This window comes from Stegastes partitus, unplaced genomic scaffold, assembly GCF_000690725.1.
Source record: "Stegastes partitus isolate 25-593 unplaced genomic scaffold, Stegastes_partitus-1.0.2 Scaffold324, whole genome shotgun sequence".
NCBI classification, from domain to species: Eukaryota; Metazoa; Chordata; class Actinopteri; family Pomacentridae; genus Stegastes; species Stegastes partitus.
In genome coordinates this window covers 248,195-274,058 of record NW_007578055.1, presented here as the reverse complement: position 1 = coordinate 274,058, position 25,864 = coordinate 248,195, and the positions used below count along the sequence as shown (strand labels likewise).

General features: G+C 43.9%; 1 protein-coding gene across 3 annotated transcripts in view; it reads left to right on the top strand.

Moving 5' to 3' along the window:
- Window positions 1-25,220, top strand: part of LOC103358658 (thyroid hormone receptor alpha) — a 35,985-nt gene extending 10,765 nt beyond the window's left edge. For 2 of the 3 annotated variants that reach the window (XM_008283709.1, XM_008283710.1), the window contains exons 2-8: window positions 3,730-3,791; window positions 8,667-8,767; window positions 11,615-11,762; window positions 15,898-16,103; window positions 18,064-18,210; window positions 21,450-21,708; window positions 22,884-25,220. In XM_008283709.1, the coding sequence (XP_008281931.1) occupies window positions 3,730-3,791; window positions 8,667-8,767; window positions 11,615-11,762; window positions 15,898-16,103; window positions 18,064-18,210; window positions 21,450-21,708; window positions 22,884-23,134 (1,174 nt within the window). In that variant the 3' untranslated portion in view covers window positions 23,135-25,220. Of the gene's footprint in view, window positions 1-3,729; window positions 3,792-8,645; window positions 8,768-11,614; window positions 11,763-15,897; window positions 16,104-18,063; window positions 18,211-21,449; window positions 21,709-22,883 lie in introns of all 3 variants that reach the window. The other variant, XM_008283708.1, reaches the window with a different exon arrangement.
- The last annotated feature ends 644 nt before the right edge of the window (window positions 25,221-25,864 follow it).

The window sequence follows — 25,864 nt, the reverse complement described above, 5'->3', positions numbered from 1 at the left end:
TGCACCAGAGTTTGTTATTCAGAGTTTTAATAGTGATTTTTATTATCTGATTTCTTGATTACTAAAAAAAAAACATACCAGTCGACCCCTAACGTGCCATGTGACTCCTAGTTTCTATTCTCTACTTTGTCAGAGCTAAATCTACCCGGACAAAGACGTAAAAATTAGATTAAACTGTAAACTTTAACAAAAGCTGCAGTGGCGTAGCAGGTTCGATCAACTCCTGAAGTTAAACTTGTAATAATTTGCTAGCTACGCTGCATAAAGTCTGCTGGAGATGGTTGAAATCGGGCCTCAAATGTCTGGTTTTTAACATAAGATTAAAGAAATACAAATTTCAGTTTGCTCTGCTGCCACCTGGTGGTCAATAATGAACCAACATAGCTTTAAGTTGCACATTGTAGTTGTGATATAGTGTTTTTGTTGTTGTTCTGACACGAGGTTTAGAGCCAAAGAATTATTTCAGTTGCACTAAATTGAAATTAATCCTCCTTCAGACACTTTTCTTACCCGTCCACCACCATTATGCTACACATCTGAGGGATTTCCTTCGTGTTGCAGAAGCAAACAGTGGACATGAACCTGCCAACAACACGCTCCATCAAACTGATTTTTTTGAATGCAGGGTTTTTCTATATCGGTGGTTCAACCAGAGGAAACCCATTCCCACCACGTGCAATAAAGTTAACAAGTGTGACCGGCCGTGAAGAGCAGCGAGAAAAAAGACGTCAGAGCATTGTTGTTGTTGTTGTTGTTGTTGTTGTTTTTGTTTTTTGCAGTGGGGGGTGAAAGAGAAATGTGGATTTGACTACCAGAGAAAGAGAGAGAGAGGACAGTAGTGTTACCTAATACTGCCGATGGAAGTTTAGGGAGGAGAGAGACGGGGTGGAGGAGAGGGAAAAACTGAAATCACTGCGAAGCAAAGGAGCAAAGTTGAGGAAACGTCTGTTTGGCTGCGAGTGGAGGCGAAGTGGGAGGGGTTTGGAGAGATTTTATTGAGTGGAAGAGGGGGGGAAACGGTGGTGGTGGTGGTGGTGGTGGGAGGGGAGTGGATGGGCAGAAAAAGAAGGGAGGGAGAGAGGATGGTAATCCAAATCTGCTGCCAGGAGCGAATGCAGACTCCATCCTGCGAGAAAGAGAAAAGAGGAAGGATGGGGAATTATAGAAAGAGATAGGAGGTGGGGGGAGAGATGAGGGAAGGAATTATCTATATCCTGGAGGATGTGTGTGTGTGCAGTGTGTGTGTGTGTGCGTGTGTGTGTGTGTGCGCAGTGTTTTATGTGCAGAGCGTGCATGTGTTCGCCCATGCATGGGAGGCATCGGTATGAGTCACTGAGTTTCTGAATAACCCCCCCAAAAAAATATTGAAAGCACAAGGTGTGCTAACCTTTAAATGGCCTCTATATGTTCTTTAAAAGCGGATGTGACTGAAAATAAGGAATATATATTAGGGCTCGGGCCGAAGTAAAAAAAAAAAACCCAGAACGAATTCACAAAGACGGCTGCAGAGAAAGAGGAGGCGACACAAAAGGACAAAGCGTCCCTGCGGTCAGGCTCAGGTAGCTTATCTGCAGCCAGGTGAACTTTAGCTGTGCGTACATGCTGCCAGCGAGTCCATAAGCAGTCTGATGTAGTTTTAGACGATAACTCTTCTGAATTTCTTATGTGTTGCTGTAGAAAACTTTTAAACTGTCGCTGTTTGTCGGTTGTCAGACGCTCGCTGTCTGCTGCAGCGGCTTGACTTGAGGTTCATATTAGCATGCTAGCAGTGCTAACAGTGTTTTACCAAGTTTAATGTCGACTATGTAGACTGTGTTAGCATGTTAGCGTGCTAACAATGGCATTTAGCACTAAACCACTGTTTGACTGAAGTACAGTCATGACTCAATAATCCGACCCTTAATCCGAAAACCTCGCTATCCGACAGGTGGAAGTGCCTGCCCTGACCGCGCCGAATATTTGGATATTTGTCATTAATTGGGCCCAAATGTCTGGAGACCAGAAAGTGCTATTCGGACCAGCCCTAGGTTGTCGTGTATCAATGACATGTAGGTCGGATGAGCACGACCTGGACGTTCAGACAGAAGTCACAAAAGATACCTATCGGACTTAGTACCACCAATCAACCGATGGGCCTGTGCACAAGCGCACCGGTCAGTTAGGCGTGAAATCCAGCGATGTGTAGTGTTCTAACAATACACTAGTTATTATAACAACTATGAACAATAAATATTAACAACAAATGAGCCTTCCAGCATCAAGCCCTCCTTGTAGCTCGACCTCCGTCTTGACAATCCGACATGAAAGAAGGTTTTACATTTAGTGTCGGATTATCAAGTCACGACGGTAAATATAAAATATACAGTGAGTAATAAATTGTACAGCAGTGCATCCAATAGTTAGCAAAATATTAAACAAGAGGAAAAGTCAGAGAATCTCTATGGACAGACCGTCGTACGCTTCGTTATCGTTCTGCTAGCGGGGAAAGAAACGCTCTGGCTTGTTTATATTACTTTAAACCAATCACAGTTTGAGTGAGTCCCTGCGTTTGAAACTATTGGCCCTCTCCACATTTATGACCGAGAGAGGCCTGCATAACTGGAGAAGGTGAAGGTCAGTTCAGGGTCTAGCTGGTGTCCAAAAAGTCCAACTATTTACAAGATCAGTGTGACGGTTCCTGTTGCCGTTTTGAGGCTTCTCCTTCCACGGTTGTGTCTGAAGACACCCGAGCCGACTGCGGCCGTTCAGTGTATTTACAAGGCCGGTGTGGGCTCACGGTTACGGTCGGGTTATTTCTGGTTTCGCTCACGTGCACAACCTTTTTCTGGTTGTGAATGAAAGTGGAGGAGGAGGGGAGGCGTTGGCCGATGCATCCGTTTGTTTTTGGTCTGTTGACATCCGGTGCTACAAATCAGCTGGACTTTACGTTTTTAAAGGGCCGCCTGTTTTGTTTTACTTTTATGGGGGTTTTATTGTAGCAAAACTAGAGTTGTGTGTCTGTAGTGAGATTTGTCGATGTGTAAAAAGATATTAATAGATGAAAAGTGTTTAAGTGAAATACAAACGAATGAACAGTTACCAGTCAAGTGAGCCTCACAGTTGACTTTTGGCTCCACTTCTGCCGCGAGAGATTCGTTATTTCTTCAAAGAAACCCTGAAATTACAGAAATCTCTCACGGCAGAAGTGTAGCAAAAGTCGTATAAAAAGACAGCCAACCTTTTTACACTTTCACAAATCTCATTTTTATGCATCATTTTCCAGATCGTATAAACATTTGTTAGCAGATTCTTGCACCATCAGTCACGGTATATAAAGCTGTTGTCAAGACTGCGGGATTTTGATGCAACTTGGTGTCTGAAATAGACAAAAACAAACATAATTAAATATTGCAGAACTGCGATAAGTTTCACAGATGGTAAACCAATGGAATGCAGTAATGTCAAATATATGTCAGTTGTAATGAATGCTCTTAAAAGGGCATTAATAGAAAGTTTGTTAGTGAATAATTAAGTTTTATCAAAAATTGAGCAGCTTTATGTTTTACTCATAGAAGCTCCACCTACAGATTTTCAGATCTTTGAACTGTTTTTACCAACTGATCCAAAAACAAATGATCAGTGCATCTATAGATTTTGGAAAAACAGATGTTAATGAAAGTAAAAATGCATTTTAATCAAGATGTCGTCTTCTTGAATCTCATCGCGTCTCTTTCCTGTTCCCCCTCTCAGGTGGCCAGATGTGCCGAAGAGGAAGAGGAAGAACAGCCAGTGCTCGGTGAAGAGCATGTCCGGTAAGGGCTTTACCGTCACCGCCGCCTCAGCCGCCGTTTTCTGCCGCCTCCAAACAAACAAGCGAACACGATTCAAAGCAGGTTTCTTTTAGGACGCTCGGCCTTTTGATGTGCTGCTTGCAGGATTTGGCCGGCGATCAGTGCGGCTCGTCGCTCCCCCAGCTGCCTCTTTCGGGCTTCGAGTGTTGTCCTCTTTGTCATTAATATAATAATCTCCTCATCATCATTTTAGATTTCACCCCTCGGTGGCTTTGTTGAACACAAATTAGCTCACCCAGGTGAAATTAGTTTAAGGTGGAGCTGTAGACGGAGATAATAAGGTTCAGCGCGACTGTAATTCACTGCTAATGTCATTTTAAACTTATTTTTAACCAGCTTACGTGTTCGATTGTGACAAATCCTTCACACTTATTAGAAAAATGCTCAAATATAATTGAAGGATCGAGCAGTGTTTCCAACCGGACGCTATTAATGTAGTAAATATTGTGACTTCTAGAGGAAAACTGGTCATTTTATTGTGCCTGATCATGAGAACAAACCCTGTCCTCACAAGTATTCAGCTCAAAGTACCAATACAGCAGTGTAAAAAGTACTCCATTACAAGTGAAAAGTTTTACTCATTGGCAGCCAAATGTAGCTCCAGCATTAAAGGAAAAGTTTTGGGTTTGGTCGCTCTGACTGATGTAATATTAACTATGATTATATTATTAATGGTGGAGCTTCAGCGTGTTGCTGCTGCAGGTGGAGCCGGTTTGATCTGCTTCACATACAGCTTCATTTATTAGGAAGGACAGCAGATAAATAACAGGAGTGTGTTGCCAGTTTCTGGACATTTTCCTGAGATATTGGATCATTTAGACATTTAAATTAAACCATTTTAGAGGTTTAACAAATCCAGGAATCTGATTACATATTGGGGTTTTGTTTTTAAAAAGCATAAAAGGATGAAAACCAGCAGCTTAATCTTCAATCTATTGTCTAAAATCTTCATCTTAAAGTGAGTAAAGTAAGTTTAGGGGAGGAGAGGCATCATGAAGTGGTAGTGGAATTAACATATTAGTCTTATGATGATGACCAACCTAAAATAAGAAAACTACTCGTGTATTAAGTGTGAAATATATGTTTTTATGTGATAGTTTTAAGTGTCTGGCAGGCGTTACCTGCTAGTAAATGGGGCCGATAGCACATTTTAAAGCCTCTAATGCCTGATAATGATGCAGATATCATCATAAATTACTCCTTTTGTTCGTCCCTGTATTTAAATAATGTATTGTACGGGTTCCAGACCAATACGATTTTGATGTTGGGCCAAACTTTTTCGCTTTGGGAAACACTCTCCATTTATAATTGGCTGTTGTGAACCAAAACACAGCATGTGGCTTTGTTTCATTTGTTTCCCTCAACGTTCCCGAAGCCCAGTTGTGGGCAAGACAACTGAATAAACAGAATAAACTCTTTATTAGACATCATAAAGTCACGGTCCTTGTTGTGAGAATTAAACTTCAGAGTAAGCTATAGAGTAAAACCTTAAACAGAACATTGTCATGAAGCTGCTGCCCTTTCCTACGTCACAGTGAATTCAAATCGATAAATCACGTTTATGCTCAGAGGAGGATTTAACCCACATCTGGCCCCCGTTGGTCATTCTTTATTTTATGAGCTGAATCAATAGTAGATGTTTTGAAAGCACATTTCATTTCTGCAGGAGCGGTTAAGTCAGAATATTGGCAAAAAGCAATTTCCAACAAATAGAACAAAGCATAAATAATAAGAAAGAACATTTTAGTAGGAAGGAACTAAGAAACTAGGTTAAACTATGGAGAGTGGATATGAGATATATATCACGGGAAAAACCTCTAAAATATAATATATATTACCCCATTATAGAAAAAGATTTAAAATGAATAAATTAACATAAATTAAATAAATACACATTGTCGTATCTGTTTGCTCGGCTGGATAAATAAGAAAAAGACAATTAGAATTTTATTTTTTTTTAGTAACAAATGTTATTTTAAGAGTAAATGCAAAAAGTAAATAAGTAAATATTTGCAATAGCGTGTATTTTATTTCTCTATATGTCTTTGACACGCATCCATCCATGCTGAACCAACCTACACTAACTCTGGATCGTACCATTTTTAAATTACAAGACGTTTTTCTGTATTGCGTGTAGAGCAACAGTGAAGAATTAAAGATTCACTTTCAGCAGCCGTCAGTAAATGAAGTCGTACAGACAGAACGGATTCGCCTTTTCTGTGCTTCAGTGGAATAAGAAGATCCACTCAGAAAATCCTCTGAAGTGCTCCGAGCTCTTCTGCCTTCTAGAAACCTCTTTGAATGTGTGATAGCGAGCGGCTGCTTCTTCTTCTTCTTCTTCTGCTGCTGTGTGTCTGAGGCGGAGGCTCTGCTGACTGAGGCTTTTCAGCAAACGGCTTTAAGCGTGGAATTGCATGTTTGTGTTTTTTGCAAAAAAAAAAAAATTCTGAGGTGGTCTAGTCCGTCGGAGGACACGAGGCCTTTCCGAGCATGCTCAGATGACTGTCGGTCCTTCTGCAACGACATGACAGCTCAGAGGTTTTAGTCCCAAAAGCAGGAAAACAGAACCAAAATAAACCACAGGAGACCAAAATGTTTCACTTATTTGTTCATTTATTGAGGAAAATGATCCGATATTACAAACTGTGAGCAGCAAAAATAAATGATTTGTTTCTGGTGTCTTCAAGGAAACTTTATTTATCAACATTTCAGCAGTCTGTCCGGTCCTGATCTGCTTCACATTGTTGCCTTAAGAAACCGACACTGATGTCGTCCAGAGTTATATTCTAGTTTCATCACAGCCAAACACAACCGGGAGCTCTGAGAAGCAGAACAAACTAAATGTTCCTCCTCGTACGTCCCTCAGAAACAACTGCACTGGAGTCACATGCAGACACACTGGTTTTAGTTTTTATCTTGTGTAATAGAACATAAACATGTCAACTGATTTGTTCAAGTCACAGATCTGGAACGACAGAAAATGAAGCAGCAGTGAGTTATGACTGAGATTTCACCTGCAGGCAGTGTGAGGATAGAAGAAGAAGAAGAAGGAGGAGGAGGAGGAGGAGGTCAGGGTTAGAAGAAGAAATCTGCTGTTTTCTAATTAGCGGAGGGAAAGTCCTGACCTTGATCCAATAGAGATGTTGCGGATGAACCTGAACCACGGAGTTCATGTGAGGCAATCCGCCCACATCACAGAGTTGGAGCGGTTTTATTTACAGAGAAATGGCCTCAGATTCCTCCTGATGGGCCGCATGATCAGCAGTTACACTTTAGTTCCAGCTGTTGCTGAACAAGGCGTCTAACATGTTCCTCAATAAATAAATGACTAAGTATATTTTATTTGCAAAAACTGATCACTTTTCCTCACTTTCCCATCGTCTACCTGAGACAAAACCAATCAAACTTAAGTTATCTCTACTTTTGTCGTGTCAAATCCACTCAACTTCAGTTTGATTGTTCTGGTAGATGAATCGTAGCTACTGGAGTTCCTTGAAGACGTTTCATCCAAGAGGCTTCATCAGTTCTGACTGACTAGTTGGGAGTTCCACATATCCTTAAGGAGTCATTAACACCTGAGTTTCAGTTGGGGGTTTGTTGCTCCTCCCCCTCATTATGTGACTCGTTAGTGCTCCTCCTGCCACAATGGGGTTCGTTAGGGTCTTCTGTGACTAGGTGTGGATGTGGTTTCATCTTCCTGGGGGAGATCTTAGGACTGAATATTTGAAACTCAGGTGTTAATGACTCCTAAAGGATATAAGTATGTGGAACTCCCAACTAGTCAGAAGTGTTTATGTTTTCTTATATTTATATATAAACAGCTTTTTATTGCTGATCAGAATCTGACATTTTATGCAATGTATGTTTTCAATTTCGGCAGAAAGATGAGCAATAGATGAGCGGATGGACGCCACTTGCACATCTGTGGAAATACAGAAGCCAGCAGCTAGTTAGCTTAGCATCAGAGCAGTTTTGAAGCAAAGTGTGGCGACTTATACATTAAGAAAGGATTTAAACCCGAATCTTCCAAGTTAAATATCGTCTTCGTGCCCTCTCACCTGCTCTGGCTGATTAGCAAAAATAGATTTATTTTCTAAAGCCTGAAAATGGTGCCAAGACGAAAAGTTAGCTTTTCCTCTTCCTGGGGAGAGATCTTAGGACTGAATATTTGAAACTCAGGTGTTAATGGCTCCTTAAGGATATCTGGAACTCCCAACTAGTCAGTCAGAGCTGATGAAGCCTCTTGGATGAGAGGTGGAACATCTTCAAGGAACTCCAGTAGCTACGATTAATCTACCAGAACAACTGTGATTGAATTTGTCAAACTGTTGGTGTGTATCTACATTTTGGACTTTCTGAGAAAATCTTACGTCATATTCAAGCAGAAACTTTGAGGTACCGCTGTACCCGGGGGACGGGGTCGGGTAAAGGGAAACTTCTCCAGAGGAATGAGTTGGGAAGTACAAAGTTGGAATTTTGAAAAAAGCATATTTCATGAGCGTAAACCTCTTGAGCCTGCATGGTATCAGGTGTTTGCAGAACAGGCTGCCAGTCGTCTCTGTGTTCCATCCTGTTCCACAGTCTCCGGAGCCCTGAGCACAGGTGCTTCACCGAGACCTCTGTGATAACGCTCAGCCCCTTCGCTACCTTCCTCCTCCTCCTCCTCCTCACTGCCGTCTTCCATCTTAACTCCCCCTCCTCACCGCCTTGGCATCCCCCTCCCCTCCGATCGCACTCCTGGTTCACCCTTCTCTCATGCCACCCTGTCTTCCTCTTCGACCTCCTCCTCCTCCTCCTCCTCCTCCTCTCCTATAGCTCTTAGCGTCTCTGTTCCAGGGTACATCCCCAGCTACCTGGAGAAGGACGAGCCATGCGTGGTGTGCGGAGACAAGGCGACCGGGTACCACTACCGCTGCATCACCTGCGAGGGTTGCAAGGTGAGCAGCCGTCACTCACTCAGATTGCCTCTGACAGACGTGGGCGCCGGCGATGGCAGCCGCGTCAAACTTGTGATTCGTCGGCGCGTTGAAGCGGCGTGCGCGAGCCTCTAGTACAAACATACACGGGGAGATCTAACCGCGGTTTCTGCTTCCCGAATTCAAAAAAATACAAGAGGAGAAAAAAAATAGTACAAGGAGTGCATTAAAGAGTGTGTTTGTCAGGTATTACAGGCTCTGATGGCTCTGACAGGAGGTGGAGGGAGTTGATCCGGCGCCGAAATGACAGCTGACATCGGCCCGTTTTAAAGTCTGACAGCAGCAGGATGATTTTTAGACAGATTTCAAACCGCCGCAGTCAGAAGATTAAATTGAAAGTGGGGGTAAAAGAAAAAAAACACAGCATCAACAAGAAAGGATGTGAAAACGGCGTCTTCCCGGCTGAAGTTTTGTGGAGTTTAACGTGCCGCCGCTGCTCATTTGTTCGTTCTGATTAGATGAACTAATTCGCACAAAAGCCCTTTTGTATCCACGAGAATGAAATTTGTCAGTTTGTAATGATCGGCCTTTTGCTAAATCAGATATCCCGACTAAAGATTTCGGGGCCTTTAATTACATTCCCCTTGCAGTCTTGGTGATGGAGCGACAGCGCGGAGATCTGCCGTGTTGCATTCATTAATACGAGCTGTGCAGTTGCAGGATTCATCCCGTCGTCTTGATGAGGTTTGCAGCTGACACGGCAATGCTTGATGTAAGCTGCTAATTAGGAGCAGATAAAAGCTACCAGCAGCCCCTGTAGAGTTGAGCATCATTTGGTGTGTAACTTTTCGACCATGCCAACAAGCAGCTGCGTGATTTCAAAAACAGAGGCCTGGCTGTTGCTCTCCGGTCACTCGTCAGTCCGCCCTGCAGACGGTTCCGAGCTGTCCTCAAGTGACTGAGCAGCGTGACGGATTCCAATGTTCTGATTTCATTATTTAAGGGAAGAAGCTGGCATCGCTCTATATGTTCTTTGATTGCCAACAGACCCTATGAAAAGATGAAGATCAACAAAGTCTCCCACTCACCTGGCACTCGGCCCTGGGTGCTTTCCACTGAAAATGAAAATCTTTGGAAGCGGACCACAAATATGCGGCGTCTTTTTTTATTTTTTAATTAAATCTCCGTAATTACAAATGTGAGTCAGCCTCAGACTGAAACACATTTGGTCCTCATGTCAACAAACTACGGGTTTGACTGAAAACACAAGTTTCTGTTCAAGTGTTTATGTATTCTTATGTTTATATGTATAAACAGCTTTTTATTGCTGATCAGAATCTGACATTTTATGGAATATATGTTTTCAATTTCGGCAGAAAGATGAGCAATAGATGAGAGGATGGACGCCTCTTGCACATCTGCAGCTAGTTAGCTTAGCATCAGAGACTGTACGTCAGAGCAGTTTTGAAGCAAAGTGTGGCGGCATCGGCTTTAGACGTTAAGAAATTAAGCGTTTATTCGCGTCACACGGGATTCAAACCCGAATCTTCCAAGTTGAATATCGTCTTCGTGCTCTCTCACCTGCTCTGGCTGATTAGCAAAAATAGATTTATTTTCTAAAGCCTGAAAATGGTGCCAAGAAGAAATGCACAATTCAAGTTAGCTTTTAGACTATTTGAACTACAGTACCCTACAAGGATCGCATGGACTTTTTTTTTGCAGAGTAATGCCAAAAAACAAACCCAGCCTTAATACAATTTGAATAGATGATGTAAACCAAAATTCTGCCCCTCTACAGTTCTCATGAATGAAAAAATCAGCTCTAGAGACCAAAACTGTTCTTTGCATCAGGCTGTAAACTCGTTTATTTCTGCTGTCTAGTTGGACGTTTTAACATGTGGGTCTTTGGGGATTGACTCAGCCTCTAGTGGACATTTGAGGAACTGCAGTTTTTTGGCACTAAAGGAATCATAGAAGTTGCTGCTGCCAATCAGGAAATGAGCTCATCGCTGCAAACAGCTGCCAAGAAGTTAGGGAAATTACATTAGCTTTCTAATTTGCGCTGGACAGAATTGTTGGCAACGACAGAAGGAACATGAAGAAGCACTGACACAGTCTGAACAACGTTTGTATTGATTATGTGCACACAGGAAATAAAGTAAAATGGATCGCCACTTTTCTTTTTGGTACTTACCCGTTTGGTTCCTTGATGCCAGGTGCAAAGCTGCTGATCTATTATCTAATGACTGGCATCCCGCTGAACAGCCTGTCCGTCCGTCCTCTAAACATGGCAGCAGCTATTCTCGTAGCACGCTGCCGTTGTCACATGGGAAAACGGGCTGGCAGCGGTGGCGAGAAGCATAAATTACATATGTTTTCCCTTAAGCGATACACAAAAACACAAGCGCCTCATTGTTCCGAGGCTGCTTTTAAGTTGTTATGGACTTCTGTGAGGACGACTGGAGTTGTTCCTGGTTAGCATCCCGCAGGAATTTGCAAAATAGCAACTTGTCGTGCTCAAAATCAGGCCTTTGTAGGAAACGTCTGCAATGTGATTCCAAACCGCAAACAGTTGTCGAACATTCTTGGAAATGAAGGCTCTGCCATGCAATCATCAGGCTGCCATGTGATGCGACCCATTAAATGCGTTATTTTATGCCGGTTAGAACACAGGAACAGTTAATTGGTGGATTCAATTTTGTGGTTATGGAGTTATGCATTTCCTTCAATCCAAAAAAAAAAAAAGAAAAAAAATCCCCCTTTAGCTGATTTTATGTTCTTTTGCTCTGTTTGGTCCATCTTTTTATTATAACATCCGTTCCCTCTGTGTTCCCTTTTTTCCTCATTTTCTTTTTTTTTTCTTTTTAGGGTTTCTTCCGCAGGACGATTCAGAAGAACCTCCATCCATCCTACTCCTGTAAATATGAAGGCTGTTGCATCATCGACAAGATCACCCGCAACCAGTGCCAGCTGTGCCGCTTCAAGAAGTGCATCTCTGTGGGCATGGCCATGGACCGTAAGTTGTTAGAAAGTCCTGCGTTCCCACCACGAATTTAAATAGAGAACCACGAGGCTAAAGCTGCCACAGAAACAATATTTTTAGCTTTGAGAGAGCGGTCAGTCGGTTGGTCGCCGCTTTTGTCCCGACTGAAATATCTCCAAGACAATAGGATGGACTGCCAAGAAATTCATGCCTTTCCTGCAGCGCGCCACCGTGGAGTTTTTGGTTTTAAAGGTGGAGTCGAGCATTCTTGGGAAAACACATCCCTCCCTTCAGTCCTGCTCCAGAAGCCTTGACACAAAATCCATGGACTTGCAGTGCCTTGACGTTAACCTCTCTGTCAGAGGGCCGAAGAGAGACGTTCCAGACTTGTAGGTGTGAAAGTGGACATCTCTTAGTTAAAATCGGTTTTATCGGCCGGGAGGTGCAAAGAGTCGACAGCCGACGCCGTCCTTTCTCCAGTGGAGAGGCGATGCTGTGGTTTCTGTGCTGTGGAGCCCCGTGGTGCTGAAACCAGCTTCCACCGAACATTTCGCCTCAGAAAACTGGGAGGACAAAAGCGGTCGCTGTTCTCGCTCTTACCAGCTCAACAGGCGACACAAAAACCATCCATTTCTAAAAAAAGAAGGCAAACTATGTTATAAATCTCCTGAATTCAGCCTGTGCTCCAGACGTATGCAGGGATTCACAGGGCTGTCCTCTGCACGAGCCCCAACGGTGGTGCAGGATCAGTCTGAGCCACTTTGTTTCCAGAATTATGTACAAAAGCTGGATTTTTTTTTCAGCGTGCTCTCACAATGGACAGCTAGTGAACCAGGAGAGTCTTGACAACTACTGGATGCTGCCATGTGGTGTAGTGCACGTATTCATGTTCCCTGTAGGAGCTGTTGCGATAGCTTTAGCGGTCCTTAAACTTTTTATCTAGTGTCAGATCAGTTATTCGCTAATATCTACAGTCAACACTATGTTTACAGCTAAGTATCTGATGTTAACACATGGTTAACACAAAGGCTGTTTTAACATCAGGCTCAAACGTTACCATGTACTGTAGACTCTTGGTCTTGTTAGGGTCCGAGCACTAACAGTTCAAGAAACTTCTTGAAATCCATGCATTTATTATTATTTTTCTTCTCCACTAAAAAGAAATGCAAATTAGAGGACCTAAACATGCATAAAAACTCACCAAAATCACCACTCACATCAGGACTGGCCAAAAAAATTAGATATTTTAAAGGACATGTCAATGGCAAAGTGGCTCCACAGCGCCCCCTTGAAAATTTCAACAAAGTCCCGTCAGAAGCACAATCGGCCTAGAGCTATGAAATTTGGTAGGTATATGGAGCAGGTCGAGTTGTGCAAAAAAAGTTGACCAGCGTCTGGCTCAACAGCGCCCCCTACAAAATTTCAACGGACTCCCACTTAGAGCTACAAAATTCAATCGACATATGTAGCACCAAGCCCTAAACCCAACAGGCAGTCAGCCATTTTGAAAAAAAAAGTGACAGTTTTGACGGTTTTCGCTAATTTTCAGCCATTTTCAGAATCTATCTTCTCCCAGGGGGTACGTCGTACACACCTGATATTCGGCCAGCACAAACTACACGACCTGGTGATTAAAGGTTATTCCAACGCTCCGCATTAGTCTGACAGCATCGAAATGGCGACCCACAGAATTTCACCAGAACGCCATAAAACGGGCCGTGCTGTGTAACTGGCCTGTACTTGTTCTGATCTTCCCAAAACTCAACACACTAGATCAGAGTCCTACCCCGAGTTGTGCAACAGCCGACAATCGTACGATGAGGACCTGATCATCGCTGCCTTCAGCTTAAATTAACTTTTATTTCTGCATAAAAACTCAGCACTGGAGGCTCCTCTCAGCGAAACAAAACAACAGTTGACATCTAACTTCTTTTTTTATGATGTGCATATTCTCGGGTCTTTAACTATAGAAATGAGCAACACACATGCTCATCAGCATCATCCCACTCTGTGTCGGGGATGACGTTAATTTAGCAGTACATCTGCTCCCGTGAATAAAGGAAATGGCTTCCTTTCCTCAGGATATTTGGATGAAAAGCAGAAATTCAGAACATCTGGCCTTCACTTCCAGCACACTGAACTCGAATCACATCGTTTAGGTTTTTCATTATTTCCTGTAGCAGCAGTGGTCCTTAAAAAGCGGTGATGAATGAACAGGGGAGCGGATAACTTTGGACATGTGTCTGGGCCGTGGCTCAGGTGGCAGAGCGGGTCGTCCACGAATCGTGAGTTTGGCTTCTCCACGTGCCGAGGCGTCCCTCGGCAAGACGCTGAAGCCCGAGTGGCTCCCGGCGGCGGGCCGGGGCCTCGCGTGGCCGCTCTGCCGGGAGCATGTGCGTGAATGAGAAACACATTGTGAAGCACTGAGGAACATAAGGTCAGAGGTTATGTCTAGTTAGCACACAAACAAGTAGGACCAACATATACAACACAGTCCAATTAGAGATGTTCGCTGTAAGAATTGTGTTTTTATTCTGTGATGTTATGAGAATAACAGCGTTTAGCTTCACAGATGAGTCTAGAAATAGAGGGAATTTTAACTTGACCAGTTGGTTTTTCTTCTCCCTGGAAACGACGTTAATAACTGATAGAAGACAGTAAGACAGTTCCTAAAACTGCTAACAGTCTTTCTGTTCGTCTCTGCTGGGATTTCGTTCCCCTTTGTGACGATCTCCAGGTCTTTGAGGTTGAAGGTTTCCTCGCTGTCACTCTGGTATTCAGTTTCTCAAAGGGATTCACTCCAAAAAAAGCTAAAATAATTTTCTGTTGACCATTTCTTGGCCACTCGGCTGTATGTTCCCTCTTACTGGACGGTCCAACGCTGCCTAGAGACAAGTTTCTCTGCACATCTGACTGATCTTTTCCTCCACGGTCTGAATGCAGTTCTCTTTTCTCATGATACCGTTTACTTTGACAAGGTCATCAGCTGAAAGACACCTCCAGAGCGTCACCACGTTTGACCATGTGGACGGCGTTCTTACGACTGAGTGCTTCTTTCTTTCACCAAACAATCGCCACGTCCTTGTGTGCAAACAACTCAAAGCTGATGACCGAAGGCTTTCGTCTATGAAGAACACTCCTGTGCAGCGTCTTGGAGTGTCAGCGGTGTCGGAATTACTGGAGTTAATCAAGTCGGCCTTGGTGGTAATCTTTGGATCCTTCTTGGCTCATCGCACCACCGATCTTGCCAGTGCAGGAGTGACTTTTGGCTTTGACACCCGTTGAGCTTTGGATACTTGGATGTGACCTTTCCGCTCCTTGTAAGCAGCCACAATGCACAAGTTTACTCTCAGCGATGGACGACAGGAGCTCACGAAGCTCTTTGGTTTTCGCCATGACTCTCAGTGGACTAGAACAACCACAACATCAGCTACTAGAGGAAGTAGCAGGACCACTTGGGATGATATAGAAGTTGCTTTTCCTGTTGCAAGGGAGATAAAAGAATTTGGACGTGGAATTTTCTCTCTAACAAAACATCTTGCTGTCTTTTGTTTGTGTCATTTTCAACAAGAAGAAACTTATTAGTCAAATAATAAATCGCCACAAGTCAAAGTTCGACATAGATTTGATTAACTCTCATATTTCTATAGCATTACGTAACCCCACGTAATGGCGTTATCGTTTGTTTCTCAGTGACTCTCTGCTTTTGTTGTCGGCATCTGGAACAAATTCGCTGGAAATCATTCAAGTGTGTGTCGCCACCGGAAAGGATCGATTATTATTCGTGTTGAATTTGCACTAAGTACTCGTGTGAGGCACTCAGAGAATGAGTCACCCAGACGCAGGGCATGAATGTCTATTAGCTAAGTCCCTTAAGGTTAATTCAGTCACTCAAATCGGCATTAAAAAAATCAAACCTAGAGCTGACGATTATTATATTGAAATTGTGTCAACCTCTGCTGTAAAGGAACATGTTAGAGGAAGTAATGTCCCGTCTTAATGAATCCGATCTTCTGACTTTACTGCCAATCATGACGTTGATATTTCTGGTTTTAAATTAAATGTCGAATAACTTTGATGATCCGTTGTTTAACTGAGACCAAAGATCATATTTGTCTAACCTCCGTCCTGGTCTCGCTGTATCAACTCATCCGAACTTTCCTTCCAGTGGTGTTGGACGACAGCAAGCGAGTGGCCAAACGGCGCCTGATCGAGGAGAACCGGGAGAAGAGGAAGCGGGAGGAGATGGTGAAAACGCTACAGGTACGGCCGGAGCCGGACTCGGCGGAGTGGGACCTGATCAAGATGGTGACCGAAGCCCACCGGCACACCAACGCCCAGGGCTCCAGCTGGAAGCAGAAGCGCAAGTTCCTGGTGAGCTTTTGATTTTCAGAGCACGGGGAGCACTTCAGGCAGAGCGCCGATGCATGATGATGAATAGAAATCTTTCATATGAAAGTCAATAGTGACAGCGGCAGCCACATGCTCAGCTCAGTGATGTTTATTTAGTATTGGTTGCAGAGTTTTACATCATGCTGGCCTTTATCCCTCTTGTTCAGATTTAACGTGGCGAACCGCTGCAGCGGTGGCAGCTCATTGGGGGAAATGAAGGTGCTTTGAAACCCTTTGCACCCGATTTGCCACAGATGTGCGCTGCAAGAAAAACATCAGAGATCAGCTTAGAAATCACCGAACAACTCCAGAATTTTCCCAACCAGCATTACTAAGTTTTCTCCTCTAGCAAAGTGATCCAGTGATGGCATCCGTCGGTACAAACAGGAATAGCTAGTAGCCGCTTTAGCATCATTTTAATGAAAAGCAAATATAAAGTAAAAGGAGGATAGCGACTTAAAAGACAGTGCAGATTAAACTCCTCATAAATCCCCTGCAGATGGGAGATGCAGATGCAGATTACGGCTTCTAATTAATTCAGGAAAGCACAAAAACATAACCAAAAAAAATCTAATTAACTCCGTCGTAATAACGTGCACCTGAGCAGGCTGCTGTTTGGGATCCGTTGGTTCTTTTATGCTCCTCATTACTCCAAACCGTTCCACCCACAGCGTGCTGGAAGTCGTCTCCACATCACAAATCAGACTCGACTTAAAAGAAGCCGACTTCTTCTTTTCTTTTTTTTTCAAAAGGAGACATTTCGATATCTCTCGGTTTCATCAGCAGCCGGGTTCGTCCCACGTGACCCGGCGCCGCGCGGGGACGACGCGTGTGTCAGAACCAGCCGACGGTTACCATGACAGAAAGGTCAAACGATAGTTACCAGGCAACCGTTTCATGAAGGCGAGTTTAACGGTTAAATATAGTGGGTTTTTTTTGAGGGTCTGTAGAAAAGTGCAGTCCAAGGTGAGCACAGAAGAGAACAACCGGGCAGATTTTTCTGAATGAGTGATGGAGAGATTGGCTTTACTGCCGAAACCAAACTTTTGAAAATTCCATCATTGGAAAAAAAAATCCCTTCAGGACTCAGCAGCGTGATCTACGTCAAGTCTTCGCCAGAATAGCCAGCTAGTGTTGTGAACAAAATGTACGCTTGTAAATGTCTGCACGTGATTTTATAGATCTGACTGTTGTTCCCTTTTGTCTTCGTGATTTATAACATCCTGCTGGCGACCTTCAAGTTTCTCTCCAGCGATCCATAAAGTTCCACTATCACGGTCGAAACCTGTTTCCTGTCCGTTATGGCTCTCGCGTTCCCATTTCATCAAAACAGGATAGGAATTAGCCGCGTAGCATTGTTGGCAACGTGCTACCAACGAATCAGATAACATCTCGCTTCGGTCTCGTCGCCCTGATTGAAAGAGGCGGCGACGTGTCTTCGGCTTAACTTTCACCCAACTGTGTTTAAGTCCTCGCCGACAGTTTGCCGCTGTCACCGCTTCCCTCGTAAATTGACTGCATCTGCCCTTGTTGTTCTGCGATGTGGCTCTTCTCATTATCTTTACAATACCCTGTTAAACTTCTATGTTCTTCCTAATTTGCTCCGAACCCCTCTCCTCCGTCTGTACTTTCTTTTAATAGACCGCTGGTATTTAATTGGTTCCAGGCTGTTGCCATGTGAGTCTGTAAGCCTGTTAATAAGCCATGTCTTTGAAATGTCAGGCCTTTCCCCCTATAAGTGTCTCATCACTGCAACACAAGTTTCTTTTAACTTCCTCGAACAAAAGCGTAATTCAAGAAAATTCATTGTATAAACTAAAAAACTCAAAGATGAACTCACTGAGCTTTCAAAAAAAAACTTTTTAGGGGGTCTTTATTCGCCAAATATGCCTTCGGACATTTAAGCGATGAATGGCTCCATTGTGTCGTGTCTCGTTTCCAGCCGGATGACATCGGCCAGGGTCCGATGGTGCCCACTTCAGACGGAGACAAAGTGGACCTGGAAGCCTTCAGCGAGTTCACCAAGATCATGACCCCCGCCATCACCCGCGTCGTCGACTTTGCCAAGAAATTGCCGATGTTTTCAGAGGTAAGTGTTCGAACCGGTTTTGACACGGTTGTTCAAAACAAATCCTAAAGAACTTCAGTAATCCTTCGATGGCGGTTGAGTCTTTACATCAAATTCATTTTAGAATAGAATAGAAATTTACACGCCGCAGCAGCATCCAAAAATATAGAAAGTACAAGAAAATAATAACTAAGTAATATGCATCCTGGTGTCCGAACACAGCAGGTCCAAGGCCCCACCGTCTCTGGTTGGGCCGTCCACATGCTGGCTGAATGTGGGGAGAGTATTAGAGAGCGATGCATGATTAAAGTCTCCTGAGATGACGATCAGAGACTGAGGGTGTGATGTTTGCAGCTGGGACTCTGAACTATGGATGAGTTCACAGGATGTAAACTGTAATCACCAGGACCTGTGAAAAGTCCCTCGTAAAACGGCTGCAAATCAACCGCCAGCAGTTCAACATCCTTCGTGCAGCGCCGCCCTTTAACGCTAACGTGCAAGCATTGCACCATCTCTCATTCACATACATGAGGAGTCCCCAGCCTTTCTTCTCACCACTCTCCCACCAGCTCCGGTTCGCTCTGACCAGGTGAAATCCGCCCAAAGTTACGAGCGAGTCCGGAGTGAGTTTGTTCAGCCATGACTCTGTGAACAACATGAGGCTGCCGATGCTCCCACTGCAGCCGGGTCAGCGCTGGTAGCTGTTAGCTCTTCCATTCAACTTTTCCACATCATACTTGGAACACTGTGACTAACTCTGCACTACAATCCAAGAAGATTTCTGCGTTTTACATGAAAGCAAACTGTCATACAAACAGCTGAAAACCTCCTTCCTGGCTGTGATAGAACGGCGACAGAAAGGCTGTGCACGGGGCTGCTGATTGGTCAGAACACCGTGCTGACCCTCGTTCGCCAACAAAAACCCCTACAATGGGCACAAAAGGGTCACAGCTGGACCGTGCAGCAATGGATGAAGAAGGCCCGGGTTGATGAATCGCGTTTTCTTTTGAATCACGCGGACGGACAGGTGCGTCCCGAGACATGTGAAGCTGTGGGGGAGACCTTGGGTCTGCACCCACCGAATCATTGTTGCAGACCACGTGCGCACCTTCATGGCAACCGTGCTCCCCGATGGCCGCTTTCAGCCAGATAATGCGCCCTGCCGGACTTGCAAACATTGACAAAGAGTTCAAGGTGTTTTCTTGGCCTCCAGATTCCCCACACCTCAGATCGACTGAGCACCTGTGAGATACGCTGGGAAAAAGATCCGCGGAGGCTCGCAACTTCCAGGACGTCAGGAACTGCTGCTAATGTCTCTGTGCCGGATATCGCAGGACACCTGCAGAGTTTGGCAGGTCATGAGGATTCAATTAAACTACAATAGGAACTTTTTTTTAAATATTAAAACTCCACTTTGATCCTGTTCACTTTAAATTTTGAATGAGACCCAAAAGAATCATCTTTATTTGCAGCTTTAGTTCCTCATCTATGAACGCTGCGCTTCCACTGTGATGACTTTAAATGCAGACAGTAAATATATTGCGCCGCTAACGAGCTTGTTAACCTTATTGAGCGGGCACTTCCTCGGTCTGCAGCCTTTGTCCCGCTGCCTGTCAGCTGGGATTACACCACATAGTATTCTATCCGTCCTCCCCCTGGATGAAGTGATGACTCACTGCTCGCTGATTTCGCTCTGCTCTCCATGCAAATGATCCGCCAGCGAGTGTGCGTGCTCTCGCCTGCGTTCTGCCTAACAGAGTGCAGTCATGTATATTGTAGGGGCTTCCCGGTTACATAAAACGTGGCAGGGGATTTGTTGTGAATAGACGAGCAGAACCCTTTCTTAGCAAGGAAACGCTCCGAGACAATTATGTTGGTGGTGGAGAGAAAGAAAAAAAAAAAAAAACGATGACACCACATCTTACTGTGCATTATCCTGTCGGTAAAAATAACCAGCTGCACATTTAAAGTCCGTCCCTGCGTAGTTAAACCTCCGTATCAGTCAGCCAGCACTCACTGGTGCAGCAGAAATAACTCAGGGACAAATTTAACTGTAAAAAAATGCACGTTTTAGTCGCTGCACCTGTGAAGTCAAATACAACAGCTCTCACAAAAATGATTCTTTGACGAAGCTCATGCATTTTTAGTTTGTGTTCAAGTTGTCGATCATTTATTATTGAGGTCACTGTAGGTGGTGGGTGGAGGTGTTCTCGGCTACACTTGTCCCTCATGTCTGGGTAGTTGGGGGGCAAAATATTAGAAACACTGTCGGTGTAGAGCAGCGGTCTCAAACTCAAGTTACCCAGAGGCCGCTGGAGATAGAGTCTGAGTGAAGCTGGGCCGCATCAAGTATTCTTAAAAAAGTGCAACTGATCCAATCTTCTCAATCTGAACATGAATATTCTTCAGAACATCTCCTACCTCCTCCTTCCTCTTAGACAGCTGAGCCACATTTAGCTTGAGGGAGGAAACAATTGAGACCCTCAGTGTGGCTTGAAGATGCTCATCAGTAGGTTTGGACCTGTACTTTGACTTATTAAAGTTCATGGTGGAGAAGAGCTTTTCACACAGAGAGAAAAAAGCAAAACAAAAACTGGGTGACAGGATATATGTTCCCTCCACTCGGTGACACTCCCAAATCACGTGTCAAGTGGCTAACGTTGCTAATTCGCGTTGCTGTTGTGAGCCTGAGCTACGGTAGCCCACAAGTGACACTAACACTAAACTTTGTGGGGGGCCACAAAATATCATTCCGCGGGCTAATTGAGGCCCCCGGGCCACGAGTTTGAGACCCCTGGTATAGAAGCTTCAGAAGAGTACGATCGTTGTGGAGAGGCTTAGTCTGGAAGAAATGTTTGGGTGGATGGTTTCTGTCAACATCCACATGAATGCCAGAACCCGGCAGAACACACTAACGAGATGATCAACGGTAATCACTTCATCTGTCAGTGGGTTCTAGTCTCTGATTGTTCCTAATGCAGCTATAAACTTGTATTTGTTGGCCACACGGGGGCAGCAGAAACACGCTGAGAGCACAACACTAACATATTACAAACATCTGTTAAACTGTTCTAGTTTACCGTTAATAGGAAATTACAGGTCAGTGCAGCTTCACTGATAGTTTCAGTCATTATTTTAACTAGAACAATGTTTGAAAACACAGATGGTTCTGCCTCTCCACCACATCCCGCCTTTAGGTTGAAGTATTCGTGTTATTTCCTGTTTTTCGCCCCCTAACGACCTCACGCATTGTTCCCCAGCTGCCTTGTGAAGACCAGATCATCTTGCTGAAGGGTTGCTGCATGGAGATCATGTCGCTGCGTGCGGCCGTGCGCTACGACCCCGAGAGCGAGACGCTGACGCTGAACGGCGAGATGGCGGTGAAACGCGAGCAGCTGAAAAACGGCGGGCTGGGCGTGGTGTCGGACGCCATCTTTGATCTGGGCAAGAGCCTGGCGCAGTTTAACTTGGACGACTCGGAGGTGGCGCTGATGCAGGCGGTGCTGCTCATGAGCTCAGGTGAGTCATAAACGTGTGCGGATGTGAACCGGTTTCATTCCCCTGAGCGCATTTCTGTTATTTGTGGGGTCGTGCTTGTTTTTGCGAGGATTGTTTTTGGTTTCTTACCTGACTTCTTTGAGGTTCAGATAAAAGACACCGGCAAAGACAGAGTAAAAAATTCAATAACTGACTCATAAATAATGCAAGTGAAGGATCTGCTGCATCCGAGCTCAGATCACTTAAGTGGTTCACTGGATTCATTCATTTTCTGTAAACATGTTTTGTAATGTAACATGATTTGTCCTTTCTTTACACCAACGCCAGAACTCCCTGCGGAAACAGTCGCTCGCTAGAATAAAGGAAAAGTCCACCAGTGTTCCACACTGAGAACATTTTAGCAGTCACGCTGAGTACCACTGGGCCTGAGACAATACTTATATAAATATGGTCGTCTTTCAAGTCAGTCCGCTTGAAGGTTTTAGAGAATAAAGCACTTTGTTGATTATTATTATTTAAATAACAGAAATATTGCTGAATAAATCAATGGGTTTTTTTATTATTATTATTCCTGAACTCACTAAATAATCTGAATGAAAATAATTTTCTCTAATCTGCCTTTAATCTCTTCACTGCACAACACTAATTCCTGGACATTTTCTGAAACACGGACACAAAAACAATGAAGGAGGATGAACAACAAAGACCTGATGAATCTCTGGAGGAGAGAATAATGTGTAAAATGTGATCAAATATGCCATTTATGTTGGCTTCATGTATTCATTTGAGCCATGTTCACTGATGTGATGTCGTCATATTAAGACATAAGATTTGTTTTCCAGGCTTTTTATGCGTTTACTGCAAATTATAGTCTCACAATTTCCTGATTTCTTGATGTAATGTCAGTCTGTTTTGTCTTGTGTTTTGGGGTCAATAACAGTAATGTTCTGAGCAGGTATTTTTTATTTATTGTAATTAATAAAAAGATAAATGAGTGGTGGTAGAAGGAAACAGTGGGACTGAGTCTCGGCTTGTTCAACATAAACATCAAAGTAGAAATGGGCTTAGATGCTGTCCAGGACGTCACATTAGACCAGGGATCTCCAGCTCCGGTCCTCCTGAGCCACCGTCCTGCAGGTTTTAGACGTTTCCCATCTGCAACACACTTGACCTTTCCTCTGTCCTCTCCCCGGCAGACCGTTCAGGGCTGACCAGTGTGGAGAAGATCGAACAGTGCCAAGAGGCCTACCTGCTGGCATTCGAGCACTACATCAACTACCGCAAGCACAACATTCCCCACTTCTGGCCCAAGCTGCTGATGAAGGTGACGGACCTGCGCATGATCGGGGCGTGCCACGCCAGCCGCTTCCTCCACATGAAGGTGGAGTGTCCCAACGAACTCTTTCCCCCGCTCTTCCTGGAGGTCTTCGAGGACCAGGAAGTGTGACTTTACGTCACCCCCCTCCCCCCCTAAAAGGAGACATTTGTGGTGGTGGCGTTGGTAGAAGAGGAAGTGTAGGTGAAGGACAAGAGGAGAAGAAAAACTGGATTTTTTTTTTTCTTTTTCTTCAGTGAGATTGTGCCCTGTAAACTCTTTTTTGTTTTTTTTCTTTGGCCCTTTTTTGTTTCTCTTTTTCTTTTTTTTTTTGTCAGACACTCACCAGACCCACCGCCTGCCACCAGCAAATACACATCAACGTCATCCGAGAGACACACACTGGCAATCTGGCTATGCTTTTTGTCATTCTGAGAGGTGCACACACACTCACACACACTTACACACAGAGTTGTAAAAAGGTTTATTATCTTCAGAGATTTAAGACACACTGCCATAAAAGTACAGTTTATCTATATGCAAACATAAATCACATCTATTCACTCTTTTAGCACCTGTATGGACAAACAGCTATAACGTTCCTGCAACTAATGCAAACTGAGGGGCTTGGTTACGTCTCTACTAGCTGCACACCCACCAACACCTCAGACAAGTGTCATTTTATTTAATCTCTGGGACCTGACCATTAGCTCCTCAGACAGCTCCACACCCCTCCAGACACCCCACCTCCCTTGCATCTCCTTAACTGGAACGGCGTCCTCGTTTTTGGTTTTTTTTTTTCGTCTGCGCTTGTGGCCCGAAAACCCTCAAGGCTCTGTGAGTGTTCGTCAACCTACCTCCCTCACGTACTGACCTCTCTCTTTCTCTGTCTCGTGTGCACACAGAGACACACACACACAAACACACGCAATGTACATGTACAAAACACACCCCTACACTATTACCTCATACCTAGTAAAAGCGTGTTTCCTCATTTATTGTGTGGGTGGTGGTAGTTTCACTAGAAAACATGGAGCCATGCAGTTCTCAATTACCCATGTACCTCTTTGCTAGTAGACGATAGAGCTTCGTATGAAGCCCTCATCTATGATGTATTATTTAGACACACGTATGTCTTATAGTTGCAGTCATAAGACATGATAGGTATTATTATTATGGATTTAAAGGTTACTAGAGGTCATGAACATTGTGGTGCTTTCTGCGATCGCTGAATAGGGAGTGTGGCTACAGCATCTTTGTACGCTAACTGTTTGGTTAATATAAAAGCATAGTTAAGTATTCTGAGCCCCCTATTTAGAAGTTTGACAGCACTCATCTGTACGAGGCTACAGCTGGTTAGCTTAGCTTCATGCAAAGACTGAAAGCAAGCCGTTAGCATGTCGGACGTGTAATCACAACACGTCGTGGTTTAATAGGGGTTGAATGCCAGACTTGTCTGTTAGTTTATCATCAGACAGAGTCGGTAACTGCTTCCCGCATTTTGAATATTAAGCTAAAGTTAAGTGAATGTCTTGTGGGTTTAAATACTTTATATGAAAATCGTATCAATCGTCTCACTAAACTCTTGCCAGGAAAGCAATTAAGCGGGAGGAGTCCCAGAATGCCGACCATGGGTCCAGAGTAATATATTTGAACAGCCATTTGATTAATTCCCATTAAATCTTCCCGGAGGATGAACTGTAATATCTTTTTCATCAGGTCAGATTTTCAATTTCTTCAGTACTTGGAGCTACCTTAAATCTCCATTAACCTCCGCCATGCTTCACGCTTAAAGCTGATTCTCAGATCCTGGTGCGCTGAGCAAACGCCCCCCCTCTGCACGGAGCTTTTTCTAATAGCAATGATACTCTAAAACTAAAAGAATACTGACACCAAGTGTTAGCGAGACAAATTTAGCGACTAGCAGGTAAACGGGGCAACAGCTAGCAGCTAAAGATAATTCTCTCAGGAGGTGGTGGAGACCAAAAACTGAGCTCAGCCACGCTAATAATTGGACGTACATTCGCTAGGTGGCTAAAAACACAACTCATGCTAATGTTGCTAAGTAATGGATAGGCGTCTAATTGGACAAGAAAAGTGCCATCTTTGTTTTTGCAGCTCTTCTCTGCTGACCCCTAGTGGGCAAAAAAGAAAAATTTCTGCAGTGGCTTTGCTTTCAAGTTAATCAACGGTTGTGTTCGAATAGTCAAAAATAATTTAAAAAAATTTTCCTGAACATTTTTCTTGGAGCTTCATAGAAAACCTCATGAGGTCCAGGAAAGAGTTCACGAGAACATAAGAAAAACCAATCACGGTGCTTAGAGAACCTGACTGCACTTATTAGGATTATCTTTCTATGCTGGGGCCACAAGGTAAAGGAAGGTCCAGTGTATGGGATGCTAAATGGGATAATAAAGGAACCACTGAAGAACTTTCCTGAGCATTTAGAGACCTGGAGCTGCCTCTTCGATACTTCCAGGTCATTACACTCAGAGAACCTTCCTCTGCAAAAAAAAAAAAGACAATTCGACCCCAAACTGCGTCCACGTATTAGTAGATCGTCGCAGTTATAGTCTGTTGTAACCTCAGTCTCAATCCAGTGTGTTTGCAGAAAGCGCCGGTTAGAACATCTTCTACTTTTGCATCTGAAAATGAAAAAAATAAAAAAACGTCTATCATATTGTTATTATACTGACTATAGCCTACAACAGAACGTCTACTTATATTTATATATATAGCTGGAATACCTCACACATACCTCCTGTTTTCATTACCTCACACACGCACCCATTCAGTTGTTTTCTGATGTTATTACCTCATTCGTTTCGTCGCTTATCTCTCATGTCGTCCGCCTGAGTAACC